We start from the raw sequence: 25,611 nt of genomic DNA on the forward strand, positions 1-25,611 counted from the left end.
TCCTCTGCCTCTTGAGCCAAAGCCTCAGCTGCCACCACGCCCACTCTAACACCAGCCCACTCACAAAATGGCTGCTCTGCTTGACCCTTACTTCTTTTGATTGGCTGCTGTTAACTAGCCAATGAGCCAATCAACCATTAACAACTTGCCAATGTGCCTCTGTTAGAGAAACAAAGGACTGCAGATGCTGGGATCCGGATGAAAAACACGATGATGCTGGAGGAACTCAGCAGGCCAGGCAGCATCCGTGGAGAAAAGCAGGCGGTCAACGTTTTGGGTCCGTACCCTTCTTCAGGACTGAAAATAGGAAAAAGGGAAGCCCAATGTTTAGGAGGGAAAAGAAGAGCAGTGATAGGTGGACAAAAGAGGGGAGGGGAGGTGGGGTGGGCACAGGGAGGTGGACTCCTGCAAGGTGAAACTCATGCACAGAGACTCACCTCTTTTCAAGTCTCCTGCTCCAAATCTCGCTCCATCTCCCAACTCCCACAAGGTAAAACTCCACTTTAGCTGAACACTGTTCCTCAATTTTAATTATGGGGAGACATTCGATAGGCTGGGCTTGTTTTCCCTGGAGCAAAGGAGGCTGAGGGGGAGGTACATTAGATTATGAGAGGCATGGACAATTGTGAATGGTCAGAATTTTTTTCCTATGGTGGGGGTATCAAAAACCAGAGGGCACAGGTTTAAGGTGAGAGGAAGGAATTTTAAATGGATTTGAGGGTAAAGTATTTTACACAGAGAGTGGGTGATATCTGGAACTTGCTGCCAGAGGAGGGGGTGGAAACAGATACAGGCACTATCTTTAAGAGGCATTTAGAAAGACACGAGTAGGCAAGGCACAGAGGGATATAGACAGAAGGAAAAGGGAATCAGTGTAGATGGGTAAAAAGGTCAGTATGGATGTGGTGGGCTGAAGGGCCTGTTTCTGTGCTGTATGAATCTATGAGTGTACTGGAGGTGATGGTGAATTTGCCAGTGACGTTCAGCTTTGCTGAGAGGTGCCACAGAGTATGGGGAGTGGTCCATGTGGACAGAGTTACTGGATTCTCCCATCAGAGGGCACAATAGACGTAGTCACAGTGTGAAACTTCAAGGAAACGTAGTGATCACACTCAACGGGACCCATTCAACCACACTGAATTTCTGTCCTTGTGTAGGCAACACAGCCAGTTTGGGTGCTCACGTGTGAGGAGAACCCCAGGCATGGCATAGTGGTGTAGATCCTGTTTCCAAGCCACACTGCAGCACCAAGGCTCAGGGACAGACGTTGCCCCATGGGTCATTGCACTGCACTGCCATTTCTCTGATTCAGTGCTGCAGTTGCAGCAGGAACTTTAAATATTTAGTGGTCCTCAGCTATAATGTGACAAAGGGAAGAAGATTCTTTGCCTTGTAACTGGTTGTGTATCCAGCAAGTTTGGAACTGTCATTCCAATGTCTGCTCTTGACACCTATTTGGTCGAGTCTTACCGCCACACCTGATAGACAAGAAGTCAAAACGGCCATCTCCCAACCAACAGCAAGAGCTGACAGCATCCCTGCTACTGTTCTTAAAGCTTCAGTCATGAATCCACAATTCCATCGTGCACATCTGGGAAAAGGACACACCAGAGAACCTCAGAGGTGTCATAATCATGACCACCTACAAAAAAAGGAGACAACTCCAACCATGGTAATTGCAGAGGGCTCTCCATGCTGCCTGCCTCAGGGAATGTCATCGCCAGTGACCTCCACACTCACCTCCTGCAGTGGCTGAAGAGCTGCTTCCTGAATCACAGTGTTAAGTTGTTCAATGACGCTTGCAAGAGGATTGGACTTACACTTAACATCTGTAAGGCAGAAGTCCTCCACCAACCTGCCCTCACTTAGGAGTACTGCCTTCTGACAATAAAGGTTCTGGCAGGACCTGGAAAAACACTCTACGCAAAACACTGTGTGTTTCAATTTACATGTGACTTATCTTATCTTATCTTGAGACCCACCTCTCAGTAAAGATGAAATTCACCACTGCCTTTAACGTGCCAGCACGGCCTTTGGTCAACTGAGGAAAAGGTGAACTTACAGACCAGGCACTAAATAAATGTGGTCTATGAAGCAACCATGATCCCTGCCCTCCTGTATGCTTCTGAGACCTTGGCCATGGTCAGCAGACATCTCAAGGCACTGAGTGACACCATCAACACTGTCTCTACAAATTCCCCCAAATTCACCTGAAGGACAAGTGAGCCAATATCAGTGACCTCCCCCAGACCCCTTCCCCCAGACCCCCTTCCACAGACCCCCTTCCCCTTCCCCTTCCCTGGGCCAGCATCCCAGACACCCTCCCCCAGACCACCCATCCCCCGGATCCCCTTTCCCCAGAACCCCTTCCCCAGACCCCCTCCCCACCACCAGGGCTCTGGTTGCACTCAGGACCACTACCTGGTGCGACCTATGTCAGTCAGTCATCCCACACCAGACCCGGGTAACAGGGGCTCTCAGACTGGGTCACTGGAAGGTTACCAGGCAGACAGAGAAAAAGACCCCCCACCCAGTGTCATCACCCTCACCATCATCCCCACCCCCACTGTTACTGCCACTGTCTCCTCCATCCACAGTCACTCCCCACCCACCGTCACCCAAACACATACCCCCCCACTATCACCCTGCACCCACCCCCACCCCACTGAACACCCACTGTCACCCCCACCCACCGACACCCCACCCCCATTCACCCGCACACACAGTCACCCACCCACCGGCACCCCGCACCCACCAACCCCCCCACCCACGGTCACCCTGCACCCACCAACCCCCCCCCCCACCCACCGTCGCCCCGCACCCACCAACCCCCCACCCACCGGCACCCCGCACCCACCAACCCCCCACCCACAGTCACCCACCAACCCCCCACCCACCGTCGCCCCGCACCCACCAACCCCCCCCCCACCGGCACCCCGCACCCACCAACCCCCCCCACCCACGGTCACCCTGCACCCACCAACCCCCCCCCACCCACCGTCGCCCCGCACCCACCAACCCCCCACCCCCCCCCACCCACGGTCACCCCGCCCCCAGCCCCCGCCCGCCGACCTCCTCCTGACGCCGGGCCCGGTTTCAGCCGCAGGCCGCGGCCCGCAGCCCGGAGCCGCCCGGCGGGAGGAGCAGGGACCCCGGGCCGTGGGACCTGCCGAGCGGGGCCGCCGCGACGCCCCCGGAAGCCCGGGCTCGGCGCCGGCAGCGAAGGTGCGGCCTCGGGGCGGCGGCCTGGGGACAGCGGCCGGGGGACGGGGCCTGGCGGCCGCCTGGAGACAAAACGGAGCCCGGGGGTGGGGGGAGAGGGCCCGGGACCAACCGAGGGAGGGAGTGGAGGAGGGAGCGAGGGAGGGAAGTAGGGGTGACGGAGGGGAGAGGGTGTGAGTGAGGGGGAGGGCGGGAGGGAAGGGGATGAGGGGTGGGAGGTAGTTGAGGGAAGGAGGTGAGTAGGGGAGGTAGGGAGGAGGGGGGAGGTAGGGTGGTAGGGAGGGGGTGGAGGGAGGGGAAGGTGGTGAGGGTTGGGAGGTATTTGTGGGAGGGAGGTAGGTAGGGAGGGGGAGGGAGGGAGGAAGGGAAGGTGGGTGGGAGGTAGGTGATGAAGGGGGAAGGTTGAGGGAGGTGGTGAGGAAGTCGGTGAGGGGATGAGGGAGGGAGGTGGGTAGGAGGGTAGAGGGGGTGGGGGGAGGGTGCGGGTCACATTCTGTGACACAGAATTCCCACCCCCACTGCCCACCCTGGGCCCACCCCTGCCTGCACTCCCACCCTGGTGACTGAGGCTCAGGGAGCTGACGGGTACAAACAGGGTGGGTGGGGAGAGAACGTGTCCTGCAGCTGGTGGGGGGGTGCCACTGTTTAAATTAAGGGGCCACCTGTTTAAGGCAGGGATGTGGCGGAACGTTTTCTGTCAGAAGGGCCTGTGTGTTGGAACTCTCTCCCACAAGGGATGGTGGAAGCAGAGACTTTGAATGTTTATGTCTTCACCTCTGGGTTAAAGATCACCCAGGGTAGGCGGGAATGCAAGGGTTCCGTGGTCCATTGAGTCTGCACTGTTTCGGTGTAGGAGTAATCCAGGCAGTCCTACTCTGGAGAGAGACAGGCAAAGCCTCAGGTTGATGGCCTTTCAACAGAACTAGAAAATAGTCCAAATCAAACAGTTACAGAGAAGGGGGAGGGGTGGAGACAGAATGTGTGCCGCAGGGTGGGGATCAAGGGAGACTGAATGGCAGAAGTGGGGGTGGCGCTGTCTGGAAGAGGGTGTGGAGGTTGTTGACCACAGTGATCTGTCTGCAGGAGGTGTAGGTAGAGCGACAGTAAACATTGTGCCCTCCCCTATCCTCGATCTTCTGATTTACCTCCAGACATTTGTCCTCTGCACCTCTCCCCCTAAAACATGTTCCATTTCTAGCTTTTTCTGGTGTTGATGAAAGGCCACCAGCATGAAGTGTGAACTCCATTTCTTTCTCCACAGGTGCTGGCTGACCTGCTGGGAATTTTCAACAGTCTCAGCCCATGTTGCACTGTGGTTGCCAGTGGTGGGGGAACTGGGGGAAGCACAGAGATCTCCTGGTGGTGGGGCTGCAGGAGGTTACACAGACATGGAGGGGTTGGAGATAAGGCTGAGGGTTCCAATTTTGAGGCATTGCAGAACTTGGACGGTGAATACTTCCATCAGTAATTAGTGCCTCGTTACTTACTGTCGAAATACCTCTTGACTTTGAACCCCACTACTGGTGCATCTCAGATATTCCCAACTTGTTTCCTTCTTGTCCAGGGTGACGATCGAGGTTCGAAATGTATGGAGCCATTTCCCTCCGGAGGATGCTTGGAGTGGGGTTACTGCGGAGTGGACAGTGCAGAGAATGGTCACCCCTGTGGAGTGGCAGAACTTCTCAAGGCAGAGCTCAGTTTGTATCCAGCAGAGCAGAAGGAGAGGAGAACCAGCGGACGGTGAACTCTCTGCACTCTCTCTCGGTGGACGTGGCAAGAGTCCGGCAGCTGAAGAGGTGGGTACTGCTGGCAGATGAGGCTTATGTCAGCGAAACTGCTGACATTTTAAAGGAAATGGGAGCCAAGGAGAGGACGGTGGCCCGGATCTTACAGCGATGTCCTGAAGCTGTTCTCTGTGCACCAGTTGAAACCAGCCCCCAGCGAGAGCTGTGGGCCAGTCTGTGCCCCAACAAGGAAGAGCTGCTGAGAATCGTCGAGCAGTTCCCAGACTCCTTCTTTATCAGCAGGAACGCCGGGAACTGGCAGGACAACATCGAGTACCTGCAGCAGTTGAACCTGAACAAGAGGATGATCAGCCGCCTGCTGGCCACTTGTCCACAGGCATTTAGCAACAACGTGAGGAAGAATCGGGCCGTGGTTGAGACCTTGCAGCAGACTTTCCTTCAGCTGGGTGGCACCCAGGCCAACATGAACATCTGGCTGATGAAACTGCTGAGCCAGAATCCCTTCACCTTGTTGAAACCGCCAGAGACCGTGGGGGAAAACCTGGCCTGCCTTCAGCTGCTGGGCTTCAGCAAGGCTGAGTGCTTGCAGCTCCTCACCAAGCTCAAGGGGCTAATCCTAGAGCTGTCACCCCCTGCGATGGAGGAAAGCGTTGGGTTCTGTGAGCGAGAGCTGCACTGCAGTGGTGAGGGACTGCGGCAGCTGGTGCTGAGGTGCCCGGGCCTGCTGTACTGTTCGGTTGCAGTGTTGCAGGAACGGCTTTCTGTCATCCTGGGGGAAGGCTTCTCTGTGGAGCAGGTGAAGGGGAGCCCAGCCGTCCTGGAGGTGTCTGCACATATCCTGCGGCACCGGATCAGGAAGCTGCGCTCACTGGGTTACAGTGTGGAGAGGGACAGTCTGGCTCTGCTGGATGGAACCAGGAAGGACTTTGAGGCCAGTTGTGGAAAGATGGAGCAGAGAAGGGAACGGCCCTTGTTTAATCCAGCGGCTCCCTTAAACATCGAGGACTAAGGATGGGGAGTTACTGCCGGGTCCTGACGGAACTGAGACCACCGCGGGTCGTCAGCCAGAGCTGAAACCACTGGGGGAGGTGGGAGTGTTTCGCCACCACCGACCCGAAGCCGAGACCACCGCGCGTCCTCACCGAGAGCTGAGACCCCCTCCCCAGGACTGTCCCCACCGACCCAGAGCTGATCTGGAGGCAATGATGTCTGAGTTTTATGTTCTGCTGTGTGAGGACAGTCGAGGCCTGGTCATGTGAATTTATCTACAATAATAAACTGGAGAGATGAACCTGGAGAAAGAGTTTGTTCCAGTCGGTGAATTGGCCTGAGGACTCCCCACAGCTGCCTCGCTACGCTTCCTCCCACCCTGCCTCCGATAAGGAGTCCCCTTTATTCTTTGTCTCCATGCTGTCTGCTCCAGTGATGTCTCTCCACACAGGTGTCTGAGATTTCCTTCTTCCTTAATCCAGGCTTTCCCCTGACCAGAGTGAACTGAACTCTTGACCACACCTCTGTCTCACACCTCCTCCTGGACAGAGCAAGAACAGAGCTCCCCCGTCCTCATTCTCCACCTCACCAGCCTCCACATTCGATGGATCACCCTTCACAATTTCACCCCCTTCAGTGAGGTTCCACCACCATTTACACCTTCCCCTCTCCTCCGCTCTCCTTCGGGTGTCCCAAAAGGTCCGTTCCCTTCTCCACTCCCGGGTCCACTCTTTCACCTCCAACACCACTTCTTCTCACAGTACGTTCCCATACATCCATAGAAGGTGCAATGGCTGACCCTTCATCTCTTCCCTTCCTATAGTCCAGGGGCTCCCACAGTCCTTCCAGGTGAAGCAGTGACTCACGTACACTTCTTCCAATCTAGTGAACTCGTTCGTTGTTCACACTGTGGCCTCCCCAACACTGGAGAAACCGAACGCAGGTTGGGTGAATGTTTTATGGAGCACCTTAAGGGGTGACCCCGAGATTCCTGCTACCTACATGTTAACTCTTGATTCCACAATAATGAGTGCGCCAATTTCTGGCAACTCGTCACTGTCTGCATCAGGAGTGGCTCTGTTCTAGTTTATCCTCTGTTTCCCTAATTCTCTCCCTCCACAGACACTGCCTGACCCGTTGGACATTTCTTCAGCTTTTACATGTTCCGAGTTTGTCTCTCTCTAACCTCCCTCAACAACCAGGTGCCTTCAGCAGCAGCTTATCTCCTCGGCAACCCCAGGCTCGCCCTGTTCCCTTCCTCCTGTGCACCCTGCCTGAAACAGGGAGCTGGAGATCCCATGTTCTCCTGCCTGGTGGCATCTGGTGAGAGGGGATGAATCTGTCTCTGAGAGACGGTGCATCAGGGAGTGGCAAACAGTGAGAGGAGCAAATGCCTCCAGCCCCGGTCAGGAGAAAAAGAGTTCATGGCTGTGCAGGTCTCGCAGTTGTCTGCAGTGGGGTAACACTTTAGTGGGAACTGCGGCACTGAAGCATGGTTGTTGCACTAGTGTCCCTGACCATGGCTCAGAAAGCAGGAACGCTCGGTGGAAAGCGTGGACAGAAATGAGCTGGAGCCGAGCCCTACCTCCCTCCCTCCGCACCTCACTCCGTGAGCTCTCCCTCCACACCCCACTGTGAACTCTCCCTTCCTCCCTCCCTCCACACCTCCCTCCCCACCCCTCCCTGTGTGAGCCAGCACCTCCCCACCCAGTCATGCAAGGGGAATGAGGACCCATGTTTCCCCTCCACAGTCCCAGCCTGACACAGTCAGACTCACCCCTTTGTCCTTTCTGTCCCTTGACCACTTTCTCTGCAACTTAATGCTCCCCATTTCTGATGGAGTCTTCAGCCTGAAACATTAACTGTCTCCGGAGAAGCCGAGTGTTTTCAACATTTCCTAATTTTATTTTGGAATGAAAACAGACACATCCAAGGAGGAAACTGGTTAATCCAGGAAGTTCAGTCGACAAGCCCTGTGTTTGTTGGTGAACCACTCCCTGCAGCCTTCAGTAACTTGGGACAACTCCAGAAAGCATCAAACACTTGTAGGATTGTACTAAACAGTTGGAAGACTCAACCGGTAACAAACCATCAACAACATGATCCCTACATGTGGCACTGCTGAAGGGTCCTTTCCACTGCCACACATGTCCAGCAAGTGAGCAACATCCGATCAGTGGAGGTATTTACACTTGTACCTGTTGGGGCAAGAGGACAAGATGGTGAGTTTAGGAAACCTTGGTTAACGAAGGATATTGAAGGTTTCATCAGGGAAAAGAAGGAAGCATATGTCGGGTACAGAAGTTTTTATCATTAGAGCCACAGAGTTATAAGGAACAGGCCCTTTGGCCCAACTCATCCATGCTGACCAAGCTGCCTTCCTGAGCTGGCCCCATTTGCCTACATTTGACCCATATTCCTCTAAACCTGTCTCCCAGTCATGCAAGGAGAATTAAAACATTTCCCCTCAACAATCTCACCCTCAAACTATCTGAGAGTTTCCCTTTGTCCTGTACATCTCTCTACCAACACTCTCGGCAACGAGCCACTGGAGGGTTACCAGGGATATAGGAGAAAAATTGGGAAAGAAGTTAGGAGAGCAAAAAGGGGCCGTGTAATGACCTTGGCAAGTAGGATAAAGCAGGATCCTAAAACTGTGGAAGTATATTCGGAGCAACAGGCCACTAAGAAAGGAACACATCCCCTCAGGTGACCAATGCCCGGAGCCAGGTGATGTGAACGAGATCCGAAATGAATACTTCCCATCGGTATTCACCAGGGAGAAGGATAGAACATAGAACAGTACTGCACAGAACAGGCCCTTCAGCCCACAATGTTGTGCTGACATAGCTATTCCCTCCTACCTACAGAATGCCCATATCCCATGCCCATATCTCATTCATGTGCCCATCCAAGCCCCTCTTAAAAGCCCCCAATGAGTTTGCCTCCACCACCCTATCAGGCAACGCATTCCACACATCCGAGTAAAAACGTACCCCTCACGTCTGTTCTGATCCTACCTCCTCTCACCTTCAATGCATGGAGGGTGGAGAGTTAAGGAAAGGGTACACTGATATACTGGAGCATGTCTATATCAGGAAGGAGGAAGAGTTAAAGATCCCCAGAGTCTGACAAAATCATTCCTAGGATCTATCCCGGGATGCTTAGGGAAGCAGGGAAACACAGAACAGTACAGCGCAGTGCAGACCCTTCAGCCCACCATGTTGTGCCGACGTATATAAACTCCATGATCAATCTAACCCTTCCCTTCCTACACAGCCCATAATCCTCCATTTTCCTTATCCATGTGCCTATATAAGAGTCTTTTAAATGTCCCTATTGTATCAGCCTCTACCACCACCCCGGGCAGTGTGTTCCAGGAACCCACCACTCCCTGTGTGAAAAACCTACCTCTGACATCCCCCCTAAACTTTCTTCTTCTGACCTTCAACTGATGTCCTCTGGTATTTCCCACCCTGGGGAAAAGGTGCTGGCTGTCCACTCCATCTATGCCCCTCATAATCTTGTACACCTCTGTCAAGTCACCTCTCATCCTGCGTCGCTCCAAAGAGAAAAGCTCACTCAACCTTTCCTCACAAGACGTGCTCTCCAGTCCAGGCAGCATCTTGGTAAATCTCATCTGCACCCTCTGTAAAGCTTCCACATCCTTCCTATGATGAGGTGACCAGGACTGAACACAATACTGTAAGTGTGGTCTAACCTGAGTTCTATAGAGCTGCAACGTTACCTCACGGCTCTTGACTAATGAAGGCCAGCACACCATACGCCTTCTTAACCATCCTACCAACTTGCGTGGTAACTTTGAGGGACCTATGACTTGGACCCCAAGATCCCTCTGTTCCTCCACACTGCTAAGAATCCTGCCATTAGCCTTGTACTCTGGTTTTGTTCATTCTTCCAAAGTGAATCACTTCACACTTTTCCAGATTGAACTCCATCTGCCAGTTCTGCACCCAGCTCTGCATCCTGTCTATATCCTGTTGTAACCTACGACAACCTACTACACTATCCATAACACCTTGAAGCTGTCCTTGAGCCTGGTGGTGTGTGCCCTCAGGCTCCTGTATCTTCTGCCTGATGGGAGGGGGGAGAAGAGAGGATGACCTGGTTGGGTGGGGTTTTTGATTATGCTGTCTGCTTCACCAAGGCTGCGAGGGGTATAGGCAGAGTCCACAGAGGGGAGGCTGGTGTCCATGACGCGCTGGGCTGTGTCCACAACTCTCTGCAGTTTCCTGTCATCCCGGACAGAGCAGTTGTCATACCAAGCCGTGATGCATCCGGATAGGATGCTTTCTATGGTGCATCGGTAAAAGTTGGTGAGTGTCAAAGGGGACATGCCAAATTTCTTTAATCTCCTGAGGAAGTAGAGGCGCTGGTGAGATTTCTTGGCTGTGATGTCTACGTGGTTGGACCAGGACAGACTTCGTGATGTTCACTCCTAGGAACTTGGAGCTCTCAACCCTCTCAACCTCAGCACCTCAATTGTAACATTTAAGAGAAGTTTAGATAGGTGCATGGATGAGAGAAGTAGGGAGGGCTATGGTCCAGGTGCAGGTAGATGGGACTAGGCAGAAAGCCAGGCTGGCATAGACTAGATGGGCCAAAGGGCCTGCTTCTGTGCTGTAGTGCTCTATGACTCTAACAAATCCCTGTGGAACACCACTGGTCACTGACCTCCAGGCAGAATACTCTCCATCTACTACCACCCTCTGCCTTCTGTGGGCAAGCCAATTCTGAATCCTCACAGCCAAGTCTGCATGGATCCCATGCCTCATGACCTTCTGGATGAGCCTACCATGGGGAACCTTGTCAAATGCCTTACTAAAGTCCATATACACCACATCCACCGCACTACCTTCATCAATTTGTTTTAGGAGATAGCTGGGGCTCTGACAGAGGTTTATGCATCTTCATTAGCCACAGGTGAGGTACCAGAGGACTGGAGGATGAATAATCCACTTCCAGGTTTTGCTCCAAGTCGCACACTGTCCTGATTTGGAAGTACATCACCGTTCCTTCATCATCACCGGGTCTAAACCCTGGGACTCCTTGCCCAACTGCACTGTGGGAGCACCTTCACCAGAGAACTGCCATGGTTCATGGAGGTGTATAATTAGGGATAGGTATTTGAAGTTGTTGTTCATTTGTTAGATATTTATATCAATAGTAAAGAATAGGGAAAAAGAAACAATTTGCGAACAGCTTAATTATAGCTGTGTGTTATTTCATAGAACCACAGAATGTGCCTCTTCCGTTCTGAGGACACACAAGGTTATTTGAAGGCACATTTGTTAACCACAGTAACCACATGTGTACATTGGTGCAGTGAGTAGGGACCAGCCTGTGTTTGAGATCTGTCACAGAACTCAAGGCCGAAAGGAATCCAGAGCATAGGATGAAGTAGAAAGGAAACCATCACCCTTATTTATTGCAGAAAAGAGACATTTCAGATTGGGGAAAAAGACTGGATTTTTTTCACATCTTTATCATGAAACATCTCTCGAACTGTACTAAAAATAGAAAGTGCTGGAAATCCTCAGCAGGTCAGGCAGCATCTGTGGAGAGAGAAGCGGTTCTGATGACGGTCAATGACCTGAAACATTAACTCTTCTCTCTCCACAGAGAAAAGGTTAAACCAGTTCTGTTTCATTTCAGATTTTCATCATCTGCAGTTTTTTTGATTTTCAATGTCCAGAACTGACACAGTTTGAGGATGTTAATATTATTGGGTAGTAGTTCAGGTATGACAGGTTAAGGGCTGGCTGCTGCTTCCGTTTATTATCACTTAACCCAGGATATGTCATTATATGTTACAGTACAATGTGAATCCTGGCATAGTCCACAACCTACCTTGGACTGTATCTGGGGACTGTAACTGGTCAAGTGGAGGGTGTCAGAAGGGGAGCTTTAGGAGATAGTGACCATAATCTTAAACTGGGGAAGACCAATGTCATTACCATAAGGGAGGGCTTGGCCAAAGGCAGATTCAGAGCAACTACTTGCAGGTAAGTTGGCATCTGCACAGTGGGAAGCAGAAACAGTGAAAGTTCAGGGCCTTCATGTTCCTGTGGGGGTAAAAGCCAGGGGTAACCAGTACAGGGAACTCTGTCAGGGCACTGAGAACATAAGTAGGTGCCTCCAACTTTGTACAACCTTGGTCAGACCTCAGCTGAAGTACTGCTTGCTGTTCAGATTACCAAGGATGTGTCACAGGTTATACAACATGGAAACAGGCCCTTAGCCTGACTCATCCATGACGACCAAGGTGCCTTCCTGAGCCAGTCCCGTTTGCCTGCATTTGGCCCATGTCCCTCTGAAACTTTTCTATCCATGTACCAAATGTCTTTTAAATGTTGTAACTGTACCCGCCTCTACCACTTCCTCTGAGTGCCTGGAACACACTGCCTGAGAGAGTGAAGCAGGGCCACTGTCAGCACTGAAGAAGTGTCCAGAGAGCACTTGCATCCTTTAGGCATAGAGGGCTGTGGACCAAGTGCTGGGCGATGATGTTAATACAGAAGGGTGGGTGCCCACTGGCCAGTATTGGCAAGCTGGGCCGAATGGTCTGTTTCCGTGCTGTACAATTCTATGATCCTAACTCAGAATTCACTGAATGGGTGTAAAGCTGGGAAAGAAGCTGATGGGGTTGAGCTGCATGGGTTCTTCATCAGTTCAAGAGTTGAGCTGAGAGGGGCTTGCAGATTTCCAGGGAATGGAGAGGAGCGACAGATACGTCAACCATCTCACTGAGGCCATTAAGGTTTTAAAGGAATCTTCATCTGATGAACAAATTTATTGCCGGACATATAAATTAGGGCAGGCACGGTAGTGTAGCGGTTAGCATAACGCTATTACAGCGCCAGCGACCCGGGTTCAATTCCGGCCGCTGTCTGTAAGGAGTTTGTACGTTCTCCCCGTGTCTGCGTGGGTTTCCTCCGGGTGCTCCGGTTTCCTCCCACATTCCAAAGACGTACGGGTTAGGAAGTTGTGGGCGTGCTATGTTGGCGCCAGAAGTGTGGCGACACTTGTGGGCTGCCCCCAGAACACTCTACGCAAAAGATGCATTTCACTGTGTGTTTCGATGTACGTGTGACTAATAAAGATACCTTGTCTTATCTAAATGGAATGCCATCGCCAGTAAATCTATTCGGCTGATGGAAGTTTAAAATCAGTCACTCAGGTAGTCAGAATCTCTCCGGTTTTCACGTCCAGAAAGAATGTGATCCACTTTAAACAAAACACAGGAACCACTTGCATCACCGCAGCCCATCTGCCTATCACCTCCCTCACCTGGATCCACCCATCACCCGCCACCTCTCGCTCCACCCCTCCCCCCCCCCCCAACTTTTTATACCGGCTCTCCCCTCTTTCTTTCCAGTCCGGATGGAGGCTCTTGACGCGATGCTGCCTGACCGCTGAGTTCCTCCAGCGTTTTGTGTGTTGCTCCTGATTTCCAACACCTGCAATCTCCTGTGTCTACAAGAACCACTTTAACCGGGCACAGGTGACTAGGCTTGGGGTCATTGGCTGGTAACTTTCTGAAAGACTTGAAATTTATATTTGATGCCATTCTCCTCTTGAATTTCACTTGGAATTCCAGGAAACCTAATAAAAACAAAGAAAGAAATGGTGTACACAGACTGATCATCCTGAACAACACAACCTGTGGTCGCCACACTGCAGACAAGGATATGGATTTTGGATACGGTGCTAAAGAGGTTCACTAGACGTTGCCTGGATTGGAGAGAATTATCCATAAGGAGAGGCTGGACAAACGTGGGTTGTTTTGTGTGGAGTGTCAGAGGCTGAGGGGACCTGATGGAAGTTTATGAGACACAGACAGGGTAGACAGGGTAGACAGTGAGACGTAGACAGGGTAGACAGTGAGACGAAGCCGGGGTAGACAATGAGACGTAGACAGGGTAGACAGTGAGACGAAGCCGGGGTAGACAATGAGACGTAGACAGGGTAGACAGTGAGATGTAGCCGGGGTAGACAGTGAGACATAGCCGGGGTAGACAGGGTAGACAGCGAGACTTGGCCGGCATAGACAGTGAGATGTAGACAGGGTAGACCGCAAGACGTAGACGGGGTAGACAGCGAGACGTGGCCGGGGTAGACAGTGGAAATGTCAAACACCAGGGGGCATAGCTTTAGGCTGGGGGGGGGGGGGGTTGGGGGGGGGAGTTTAAAGGAGATTTGCAAGGTAAGTTGTTTACACAGAGAGTGGTGGGTGGGTGGAACGGGGCTGCCGGGGGTGGGGCTGGAAGCAGACACACAGGCACACACACTCACACACACTCACGGGATAACAGGGATGTCACAAACAAGGGCTCCTGGGTTTTGGGTAGGTGGAAGCGGTTGAGAGGGGATCTGAGGGGGAATTCTTTCACCCAGAGGGGGTTGGAGTCTGACTGAGCGGGTAGTGGAGGCAGAGACCCCCCACAACACTGCAGACTGGTGAAGGCAGGAGGAGAATATTGATTCCTTACTCCTCCAGTAGCCGGAAGGTCTCCCGGTCAAATTCTGGGAAGAAAGTGTCACAGTTGAAGTCAGCCATGATGTTTGTCAGATAAATCTGGTCACAGTTTGGATGTTTCAAGGCTTCCTGTAACTGAGACAGAAAATGGATGATTGGCGCTTCTGCCACAGCGGAAGCTCTGGTCCTGTTGAAGGTCTCCTGTATAAAGCAGCGGGAGACAAAACTTGCTTCTGGCAGTAATTACACAGAGTTCCTGAGCTCCTACTTCCTCAGGAGGCTAAAGAAATTCGGTTTGTCCCCTTTGACACTCACCAATTTTTATCGATGCACCATAGAAAGCATCCTATCTGGATGCATCACAGCTTGGTACAGCAACTGCTCTGGCCAGGACCACAAGAAACTGCAGAGAGCTGTGGACACAGCTCAGTGCATCACAGACACCAGCCTCCCCTCCATGGACTCTTCTCGCTGCCTCAGTAAAGCAGCCGGCATAATCAAAGACCCCACCCACCCCGGACATTCTCTCTTCTCCTCCCTCCCATCGGGCAGAAGATACAAAAGCCTGAAAGCATGTACCACTGGGGTCAAGGACGGCTTCTATCCCACTGTTATAAGACTATTGAATAGTTCCCTAGTACGATAAGATGGACCCTTGACCTCACAATCTATCTCATTATAGTTTTGCACCTTATTGTCTACCTGCACTGCACTTTCTCTGTAGCTGTGACACTTTATTCTGCATTCTGTTATTGTTTTCCCTTGTACTACCTCAATGCACTGGTGTGGTGAAATGATCTGTATGGATGGCATGCAAAGCCTCTGGCAGCGGGGTTAGTGAAACACTGGTTCTGCACAGACACAGGATGCTCAGTGCCCAATAATCCTCACTCTCTCACAAACGTACCTGATAGACGTGTGTCCCGCCCAGTACCCAGATGGTTTCGATGTGATCACTCAGAGGAGGGAGGTAGGCGAGCTGGACCGCACTGGCAAAGTCTCGGCAGAGGTGATCAGCACCGGGAGGCACACAACTAACAGAGAGATAACGGCAGCTGACACTCTGTGCATTTACACAACTTGTATGTAATTGCTTTACCCACCGGATAATCCCCCAGTCTTGGGCTCAGAGCATTTAATGATTACATGAATGGCATTTTGTTCAGTTAACTGTTCTGTGCTGTTCTATCTTCTATGTCCCAACAACAGGGAACACACTGGGAAACAGGAGGCACCTCACCTCTCCACATGGTATCCCAGGGTCATTGACTGAGCCAGAAAAGAGATCCTTCCTCAGTACAGAAACACGAGGATAACCCTTACAACACTGCTCCCTCGCCAAGCCCAGCAGCAAATCCAAAGCTGTTTAATGGACATTCTCTTTCCTTACCTCAGGTTCCTACTTAAGCAGACGCGGTGGCAGTTTGGCAGTGGCTGGGAGGGTCTGACTGCACTGTGTCTACCCCAGATCAGCAGGTTCCTCTTGCCTGAAATTGGATGGAAGGTGACTTATGAGCAGTGCTTACAGGCAGTACAGCCGGTAATCGCGCATTGGAGAGGCAAGAGGCTGCACATGCTGGAATCTGGGGCAACACACAAAGTGCTGGAGGAACTCAGCAGGTCAGGCAGCATCTGTGGAGGGAAACGAACAGTCGATGTTTTGGGTCAGACCCTTCATCTGGATTGCAGAGTTCAGATGGAGTCCAGATGAAAGGTCTTGCCCCCAAAATGAACTGACCCCAGTCCCCAAAGTGACCCAACCAACAGGAGCTGGGGTGCTCAACCCACTGCCTCCTGGTGACACTGCTGGTCAGATCCCACCACACCCGGACCACCCACCCCAGGACCACCGCCCCCCCCAGGACCCCCACTACTGTGATGCCCCCACCCCGCCAGAATCCCCAGCACAGGGACCTGCCCCTCTCCCAGGACCCCCACCACAGGGACCCCTCCCACCCAGGACCCCCACCACAGGGACCCCTCCCACCCAGGACCCCCACCACAGAGACCCCTCCCACCCAGGACCCCCACCACAGGGACCCCTCCCACCCAGGATCCCCACCACAGGGACCCCTCCCACCCAGGACCCCCACCACAGGGACAGACCCCTCCCCCAACAACCCGCCTCTCAATGGCCCCGCCCCACGGACCCGCCCCTCACGTGGCCCCGCCCCCATTGCTCCGCCCCTCCCCCGCCCGCTGCAGCGCCCCCCCCGCGGCCCGGAGGCCTCACTCACCCGGCCCTGAGACGGCGGTGACCCGGGACAGGAACCGGTCGAACTCGTTCCTGCGGAGAGAAAACCGGGAATCAGGGCGGGCGGGAATGTCGTGAATTCCCGGCGGGACCGGCCCGGCTTTGTCTCAGGCTCCGGGACATGGTTTGTGGGGATGGGGCCGGTGTCCAGTGTCCGAGGTTCTGGGACCAGTCCGGTATTCGGTGTCCCGGAGCACAGTGGCCAGTGTCCGAGTCCCAGTCTCCGGAGCCTGGTGTCCGGAGCCGGTAGTCCAGTGTCCCAGTGTCCGGGTCCCAGGATCCTGTGTCCGGAGCCCCGTGCCCGGTGTCCGGTGTCCGGAGCTCTGTGTCCGGGTCCCGGAGCCCCGTGCCCGGTGTCCGAAGCCCTGTGCCCGGTGTCCGGAGCCCCGTGCCCGCTGGCCGGTGTCCGGAGCCCTGTGTCCGGGTCCCGGAGCCCCGTGCCCAGTGTCCGGTGTCCGAAGCCCTGTGCCCGGTGTCCGGAGCCCCGTGCCCGCTGGCCGGTGTCCGGAGCCCTGTGTCCGGGTCCCGGAGCCCCGTGCCCAGTGTCCGGTGTCCGAAGCCCTGTGCCCGATGCCCGGTGTCCGGAGCCCCGTGCCCAGTGTCCGGTGTCCGAAGCGCCGTGCCCGGTGTCCGGGAACACTCACGGCAGGTGCCAGGGCAGGCGGCCGTCCCGCCCGATCCCGAGCGCCGTGTCGGTGGCGGCGATCAGACGCAAGGGTTTCCCGTCCATCCGCCGCCGGTGCCGAGCGGCGCGTCTGCCGGGAGATCAGCGGGACGGCGGCCGCCAGACTGGGCGGTGCAGCGGGAGGGGCCGCTGCCTCACAGCTCCGGGGAGCCGGGTTCGGTCCCCACCTCCGCTGCTGTCGGTGGGGAGTTCGCACGTTCTCCCCGTGGGTTTCCGCCGGGTAATTTGTATTTAATGTAGCGTTTTACTTTTTCTGACGGACTGATGAGGAATCAGGGGGCGAGTGATGCCTCCTGTGTGCAGTAACACAGCGCGGTGCCAGCTCGGACCGGGCGGGTTCAGAGGCACATCCCCGAGATCAGGTACCGGTGAAAGACGTTTCCTTCTTTCTTGCCTCTGTTTCTAAGTTGGGTGTTTGGGCGAAGGTCGCGGGTGATAGGACGGTACAGGCTGGTACCACTGAGGAACGGAAAGGTACTCGGGTAAAAGTTATGTGAAGTTTTTGAGGGGTATAACAGGGGACACCTTCTTTGTGCAAACCGGGACCTTCCCTCAGGCTGGGTCGGGACCGTCTCTGGGACACAGGAGGCTGCGTGAGAGGCCGTCGGACACCGGAGGTTCCCTCCGGCGGTATACAGATCCGTTCACTGACTCGGTGGATCAGTATTGTTTTGCTTCCTTCGTTATATTTTAAGGATTCTTCCTCCTTTCTGTATTTTATTCTTCATATTACTCTAATGAAGTAGTTTCTATAACCTTTAACACGCGTACAGTGCCTCTGTTTGCGAATACCTTTTGCTGCTGAATCAGGAAAGAACAAGGAACACATTTTAAAATATTTTTGTTACCGGGTGCAACAGGGAGTGGAGAGAGTCAGGGGTCCAGAGTGTGGGTCAGTGTGCAGCTGGGGCTTGGACCTAGTGTCAGAAACATGGGCAGATCTGCGGCTGGAGCCAACCCTGAAGTACACATCATGTCATACCAGTGTGTATCTTGTAAAAACATGATATAAAACTGTTTTTGGATATTATTAATATCCAATAATCTGGAAAATGTACTAGTCTGCACCACAAGGTCCTGTGGTGTCAGGTTATTGGATTTCATTGTCTGGTCAAGATGGCTGTGGGAGTTTGCGTGTCTGTAACAAACGTCTGTTGTGAGCTGGTCCCTGAGGCTGAGACAGAGATATCTAGGAAGGGAAGGGGCAGGTGAGGGCGGGGGCAGGGTAGAAATTAGCAGCAAAAGTGACAAAATTCTGTACGAGTGCGGGAAACAGCCCCAGTGCAGTCACCGAGGCAGCAGAATAAGAATGAAGGGCGGTGAGTGGGTCTGAAGCAAAAACAAACTGCACGAGGAACTCAGCGGGTCGGGCAGCAGCTGTGGAGGCAGAAGGATGGTTGATGTTTGGGGTCAAGACCCTGCGTCAGTTGTGAAGCAAAGACCATTCGATGTATTCCACAAAAAGAGGCAGGTGTGGCCTGGGCCCGTAACTGCACCTCTGATCTGGAGAAAGTGGCCGCGGTTGAAGTATTCAACGTTAGAATGAGGTCAACCAGCGGAATGTGGAGGGTCACTGGCTGCACCTCCACCTCCAGCCAGCGGAATGTGGAGGGTCACTGGCTGCACCTCCACCTCCAGCCAGCGGAATGTGGAGGGTCACTGGCTGCACCTCCACCTCCAGCCAGCGGAATGTGGAGGGTCACTGGCTGCACCTCCACCTCCAGCCAGCGGAATGTGGAGGGTCACTGGCTGCACCTCCACCTCCAGCCAGCGGAATGTGGAGGGTCACTGGCTGCACCTCCACCTCCAGCCAGCGGAATGAGTGTGGCGGTGAAGGGTGACTGGCTGCTGCGGCTGAACCTCTGTTCAAAGAAGAAATGGAGGATAAATTCTCAATAAGCAAGGGAATGGATGAAGAGTTGTGGTCACAATGAGAGCGGCCGTGATCTCATTAAGTGGTGGAGCAGGCTCGAGGGGCTGAGTTTGTGTGTTTTGGGAGCCCACTACTGGGCAAGCAAATGGCACAGCCTTCCCATTGGACCTGAGTGTAATCAGGGCCTCGATGCTGGGTTTGTCGGCTGGGACAGGATGATGACATTGGTTCTCTTATTCTGTTAAAGGATTTGGAAGAAGTTGGGGAGACAACATTGGTGGTCTCTCTCCAGAGCTCGGAGGTACCTGCTGTAGGTAGTGCATGCCTCAGAGGTGTACAGGAAGGGGGGGCGGGGCTCACTGTTGCCTGGTAGACTGCACGCCTTTTGGTGGATTTGAGGTCTCGATCCTCAAAGGCTGTGCTAGCATGTGGATGCTCATGGGGAATCTCACTGTTAATATAAGCCTTCAGACAGGTGGGAAGTGGTTCACCTTTTCCAGGATCTTACCTTCATTATTGGAGGATGTATAGCACAGGGCTGAGCATGGTTGGTAGAGAAACTTCGTTTTAACGATGTTTAGTTCAGTGAATGAGTGGTTTGGCTTGGATCTCAGCCGTTGAACAAGCACTTGTACTAACGTCATCTGTGAACCGTTGCTGGATGACAGGAGTTGGGAGTTGGAGACGATGGAAGTTGAACAGCTTTCTGTCTGACCTGGAGATTAGCTCCAGTCCAACAGGAAGTTCTTATGCCTTATGAGGAAAGGTTGAATCAGATAGGGCTTTTCTCTTTGGAGGGACACAGGATGAGAGGCAACTTGATAGAGGTGTATAAGATTATGAAGGGCCTAGAGTGGACAGCCAGCACCATTTCCCCAGGGCAGCAATGGCCAATACCAGAGGACATCAGTTTAAGGTCAGAGGAGGAAAGTTTAGGGGAGATGTCAGAAGTAGGTTTTGTTTTTTTACACAGAGAGTGGTGTGCCTGCAACACACTGCCCGGGGGGGGGGGGGGTGTTGGTAGTAGATGCTGATACAACAGGGACATTTAAAATACTCTTAGAAAGACACATGGGTGTAAGACAAATGGAGGATTATGGGTTGTGTAGGAGGGAAGGGTTAGATTGATCATGGAGTAGGTTTATATAGGTTGGCACAACCTCATGGGCTGTAGGGCCCGTCCTCTGCTGTAGTGTTCCATGTTCTACTGGAGATGAGGCACAACACTGTTGCAAGAAAGATAAAGAAGAATGTGGCCACTGATGCAGCCTTCCTTGGCCACAGACACAGTGAGAGTGGGCCAGTTAACATCAGCCTTACGTGCCCTTATAAAGCAGGTGCAAGACGGAGACATTTCTGCAAAGAGCCAGAACAAGACGGTGCTCCACATTTCCTCTTGCTTGACAGAGTCAGAAGCTTTTGTGAGGACAAAACAGGACACATATTCTAATCACTATCATCACATTGATCCAGGTTCTGTCTGCTAGGAAGGTCCAAAGTCTATTCACTGCTGCCTATTGAGATGGATTTCAGGACAGTCCAAATGCTGTGGGCACTGTGGAGCTCTTGTTGACTGGTGGTGGTCACTTCCTGAGGAAGGAGACCTTTGCAGAGTCCTTGAGACCTTCAACATTGCTCTTCTTGTGTCAATGTTTCCATTGCAGCTTTTGTTTAGGAGTAGATTGATGGAGAGAACTGGTCGTGAGATCTGGAATAGGTAGCCTCTTTTCAATATAACCACAACCTTACTGAATGACGGCAGAAAAGGTTATGGCCTCTGTGATGCATGTTGTTTAGGTAATAACGAGTGTGTAACCCTAAGAATCATGTGACAACCACTCTCTATACATCACTACACACATTTATGACTGTTCCTTAACCTTGCCTGCCAGTGCTATTTCATGTCTCTTTCTCACCTAAATATCCACTACACTTTCTATACCCTTGTAGAGCCAATCCCTTTTTCAGTTCCCCTGTACAAGTCATGCTACCATTCCTCTTTCTCCATCCATGGATATCCTTTGACATCTTGGATTTGGTTGTACCTTCCACGCCTAAAGGAACACACTGGCTCTGAACTCCCATTCGCTCATGCAAATAAAAGTAACTGCAGATGCTGGAAATCTGAAATAAAAACAAACTGCTGGAAACATTCAGCAGGTCAGTGACCATCAGTCAAACGAGAAACAGTTTCAGGTTGAAAACCCTTTATCACTATTTAATTTTTGACTGACTCTCACTGGTCTCAAGTAGTTCCTGTTCGTTGTTCCCAATCTACATTGGGCACTTCCTGCTTTTTTCATGTTGAAATCAACCTTCCACCATTCCAGGATGTTAATTTCTGTTCCATCCTCATGTTTCTTCACAACAGCCTTAAAACCTAGAGTTATGGTCACCATCTCCGAAATGCTCTCCCACTGACACGTCCATAACTTTGGACCAGGTCCTGCAACAGTAGGACTATCTCTACACTGGCTCAAAAAGCTCTCCTGGACACATTTTAAAATTCTGCCCCTAGAAGCCTTTCATACTAAAACAATCTCTATTACGATCAGGGAAGCTGAAATCCTTTACTGTTATTACCCTATCATGTTTACACTTCTGTGTTACACTCACTCCCTGGCTGGTTGAAAGCCTGCAGATAAAAAGCCACCATCTTTAATGCACTTAAACAGACTGAAAGAAACCAACATCAGTACAATATTTTATTCTACTTAAAACATGAACATTTTCTCCATTGTACAGTGTGACTGAGGACATTTCTCCATTCGCTCCACATTACTGGTTCACCAGGGCTGCAGTTACTCACTTGGGCTGCTCTGACAGAACCTCACTACAGCACCATCCTGACCAGGAAGGATATCCTTGACTGTCATTCCATTTAAATGCCAGATCTCTCTAGCCATTGGGAGCACATGGACTGCACCAGTTCAAGGAGGTGGCTCATCATCACCTTGTCCAGGGTAACAGTGCATAGGCAATAAACATTGGGCTGGCAGTGACACCCACATCCTGATGTTAAGAGTTTAACGCATCACTTTATAAGATCGAAATCCAAAAGCAGCAGATGCTGAAAATCTGAAGTAAAAACAGAAGCTACCATAAATATTCAGCATGTCAGGCAGCATTCATGGTGAGGGAGAGCTAATGTCCCAATGTGGTGATCATTCATCAGAATCTTTGTTTCTACACAGGAGATGGAGTTTGTTCTGATGAAGCCCCTCAACTGAAACATCAGCTCATTTTGTCTCCCTGAGATTCAATCAGCAGAAATGTGTAGAATTGTTTAGAAAATGTACCATCCTCTCCTTTGTCCTCTATCTCCAATGTCCATTGAACACCTGCAGTGCCCCAATCTCTGCCAGATTCTAATTAAAGCCTGAATTGACTGATTACTCAACCTTTCCATTGAGTCAATCAGGGAGATTAGTTTAAGCAGCCCCAATCAGATATTTTTCACGCAAGGTTTAGAACCTTTTATGCATATGTGAGGGTTTGCAATGTCACCTTTTAGTCCATTAACTGGATACCAGCTAGACGAGTCTTATCAGTACTGGAGGAGCAGCCTAACCGATATGCAACAGAAGGAACAACTACAGGTGCCCGAATACAAATGCTGCAGGATATTACTGCTCACAGGATTTGTGTTTTCTGTGTTACAGAACTTAATATTAAAACATTTAAATACTTTGTGTACATGATTATTAAAAATAGTCATCTATAACTTAGTGTGGTATCAAATTTACAGAAATTCAAATCATTTACAGAAGTATTAACAGCACTTCCATAGAACAGTACAGCACAATGTTTGGCCCACGGATTTTCTGCCACATCACTGCAGCAACACATTGCTAAATATGCAAATATTTACAAATGTATTTCCCAATCTTTCTCTCCCCTGATTTCAGATTATCCAGGTTATGCAACATGTGCTGAAACCTCTTGACTGGATTCTTCTGAATGGATCCTTTTGTTCCCTGATGTTCTGAAAGAACAAAGCAATTGAGTTGGAAGTACACCATGCCCACTGTTGGCTTTATTCTGCAAATGTCTGTAAATAACATTTATAATATTACATCAGGAGTTTTAATCCCTTTCACTACATCAGTAATAGATAAAACTCAGTTTCAAATGCACTCAAATATTCTCTCCCTTAATTCTAAACCAGACCTGGGTTGGAGATATGTCACTACATTCCATACAGTTAAGACCTCACTCATTCATGTCAGGTCTTTGGAGGAAAGGATTTGGGAAAAGGCCAGGTAAATATGGTTGGTCATGAACTGGAGTGAAGGATGAAAACCAGCACAGACTGGAAGGGCCAAATGGCCTCCACCCTATGTTATTGTTCCTATACTGTGCCCATCGGGTTGTCCTTACCTAGTCACTGCTCTGCCTCTGAACTTTAAGCCCGACTGCCAACATTTCTTCTCCCGGATTGAGCCGTTTTCCAGAGGTTATGCAGCCATCCAGGGCGTTTCTGCCTGAAATACAAAATCCACAATAGCTTTATCCACGATCAATTTCATACTAAATGTACAAAATACCCTTCAGTACCTTGTACAGGTCAAGCTGCAAGCTTCCCTATGAAGGATAGGCTTACGTGAAGGATTTTGTATTCCCAATGGGATAAACTTGCAGAGTCGTCAGTACACATTAACGTATGTGATACGAAACTGGCTAAATTAGGCAGTGCTGAGAAAGCATGTTCTACCCACCAGAACACATTCACTGAATCCGGAAGTGTTGGTGTGCATTTGTTTCTTGTTGCTGAATAAATGGGCAGGAGTTAACACATTTCTGTGTCACTTAAAACCAGAAAACATCAATCTAGGCAAACAAAGTTTAATAGGAGTATTTTTACTTTGATTATAAAAGATTATTTTGTAACTCCTTACAAAATCTATTCCATTAGTTTAGAAACAAAACACAAGTTACCTGCTGATTAAACTTAAAGAAACCAACTTCTCAGAAAGATCACACAGCAGGTTCCCTGCTGCCCTGGTGATACTACAGCAGCTGTGGCTCCACAGCCAACACCCACCTTTAACCAAATGAACCTCAGCAATAAGCCTTAGCAGCTGTCTGCCATTCTGAGGCCAGAGGCTGTAGCAATCAGGAAAAAGAATCCCAGTCAACCTTACCTGACTGTAAGAACAGTCCAAGTGTCTCCAGCAGAGGCAGCAAGGATCAGATCCATGTGTTTTCAGCTTGCAATGAGGCACGGAGATCGGGCTGGCCACTGACTGGTTGTCACATCGACATCACTTAAAGGTAATTAGGTGGGTGGACAGCACTTTGGGAGATCACAAGGATGTGAAAGGCATGGTCTTCGGTGTAGATCTTAATAATGTCAGTACATGGCTGTCAGAATGCATGAAGAAAGAAGCAGGCCTTGGAGTGAATGTTAAGACACACAATAGGTGAATCCTAGTGGGTTTTAACATTCCAAACTTTTATGTTTGAAGCTTAGATTTAACTTCACAGCAGAAAGTGGAACTTCATTGGGGAAAGCAACTTGTCTGAAGGAACGCCCAACAATTGGCTGTAACAAAATAAAGAGCTCATGCCATTCAAAACACTAAATAAATGCAGTTCATCCCGTCAAGAAGTTGAGATTTTTGAAGTGCATTTTCAAGGACAGAGCTTTCTTTTCTGGTCTGTGACTGGAGAGGAACACAAGGCATGGCTGAAGTGGCTTTAGAAGCTACAGGACCAATGCTGGGGGTGTAATTATTAAATGAAGGAGAGTACAGGGAGGGAGGGAAGATGAAGGATAGCAGGCCGTGGGGTTTATGAAGGAATCAACACACGAGTTGTTTCTCTGCAGCAGCTGAGCAAGTCAGAGCAGAGAAACAGGCCCTTCTGCCCAACTCGTCCTTGCTGACCAAGTTTTTCCCACACAGAGGGTGGTGGGTGTATGGAATGAGCTGCCAGAGGAAGTGGTACAGGTGGGTACAGGTACAAGCTTGGACAAGTTCCTGGATAGGAAAGATTTAGAGGGAAATGGGTCAAATGCGACCACCTCAGGAAGGCACCTTGGTTGGCATGGACGAGTTGGGCCGAAGGGCCTGTTTCTGTGCTGTATAACTCTTTGATACTTACACTTAAGAATAACAACTAATTGTTAATCAACATTTATATAACTGGGGACATACAACTGAGAAACAGAGTATGCCAATGTTTGCACACTGCCCCTAGAAACAGATGTCCAATCACCTGCGAGCTGGTCTAACTCACCTGGTACTTTACCGCTTCCAGGTGTGCTCTCCTCTGGTGAATATGGCACAATTCCACCGCTTCCGCTGGGGTTAGAAGGTACTGAAGCAAGCAGACCTGAAG

At 51.2% G+C, this 25,611-nt stretch overlaps 3 protein-coding genes across 7 annotated transcripts in view; 1 reads left to right on the forward strand and 2 right to left on the reverse strand.

The window, feature by feature from the left end:
• Positions 1–3,082: 3,082 nt before the first annotated feature.
• Positions 3,083–7,716, forward strand: mterf2 (mitochondrial transcription termination factor 2). The gene is made up of 2 exons (XM_052030772.1): positions 3,083–3,225; positions 4,787–7,716. The coding sequence occupies exon 2, from the start codon at positions 4,807–4,809 to the stop codon at positions 5,974–5,976; it is 1,170 nt and encodes a 389-aa protein (XP_051886732.1). The 5' UTR covers positions 3,083–3,225; positions 4,787–4,806; the 3' UTR covers positions 5,977–7,716.
• Positions 7,717–7,838: 122 nt separating this feature from the next.
• Positions 7,839–17,579, reverse strand: zgc:153031. 3 transcript variants are annotated; one of them, XM_052030775.1, is made up of 7 exons: positions 17,356–17,579; positions 16,695–16,744; positions 15,848–15,944; positions 15,365–15,491; positions 14,471–14,586; positions 13,333–13,583; positions 7,839–8,155 (listed from the first exon to the last, which is right to left on the reverse strand). In XM_052030775.1, the coding sequence occupies exons 1-6, from the start codon at positions 17,439–17,441 to the stop codon at positions 13,499–13,501; spliced, it is 561 nt and encodes a 186-aa protein (XP_051886735.1). In that variant the 5' UTR covers positions 17,442–17,579; the 3' UTR covers positions 7,839–8,155; positions 13,333–13,498. The 3 variants fall into 3 exon arrangements, with proteins under 3 accessions (XP_051886735.1, XP_051886734.1, XP_051886733.1); XM_052030774.1 differs by having other exon boundaries at positions 14,471–14,592; XM_052030773.1 differs by having other exon boundaries at positions 14,471–14,658.
• Positions 17,580–21,960: 4,381 nt separating this feature from the next.
• Positions 21,961–25,611, reverse strand: part of cry1b (cryptochrome circadian regulator 1b) — a 33,410-nt gene continuing 29,759 nt past the window's right edge. For 2 of the 3 annotated variants that reach the window (XM_052030771.1, XM_052030770.1), the window contains 3 exons: positions 25,510–25,605; positions 23,650–23,753; positions 21,961–23,254 (listed from right to left, as the gene is read on the reverse strand). In XM_052030771.1, the coding sequence (XP_051886731.1) occupies positions 23,650–23,753; positions 25,510–25,605 (200 nt within the window). In that variant the 3' untranslated portion in view covers positions 21,961–23,254. Of the gene's footprint in view, positions 23,255–23,649; positions 23,754–24,413; positions 24,815–25,509; positions 25,606–25,611 lie in introns of all 3 variants that reach the window. The other variant, XR_007957536.1, reaches the window with a different exon arrangement.

The sequence above is a fragment of the Pristis pectinata genome, chromosome 15 (assembly GCF_009764475.1).
Source record: "Pristis pectinata isolate sPriPec2 chromosome 15, sPriPec2.1.pri, whole genome shotgun sequence".
Lineage (NCBI taxonomy): Eukaryota > Metazoa > Chordata > Chondrichthyes > Rhinopristiformes > Pristidae > Pristis > Pristis pectinata.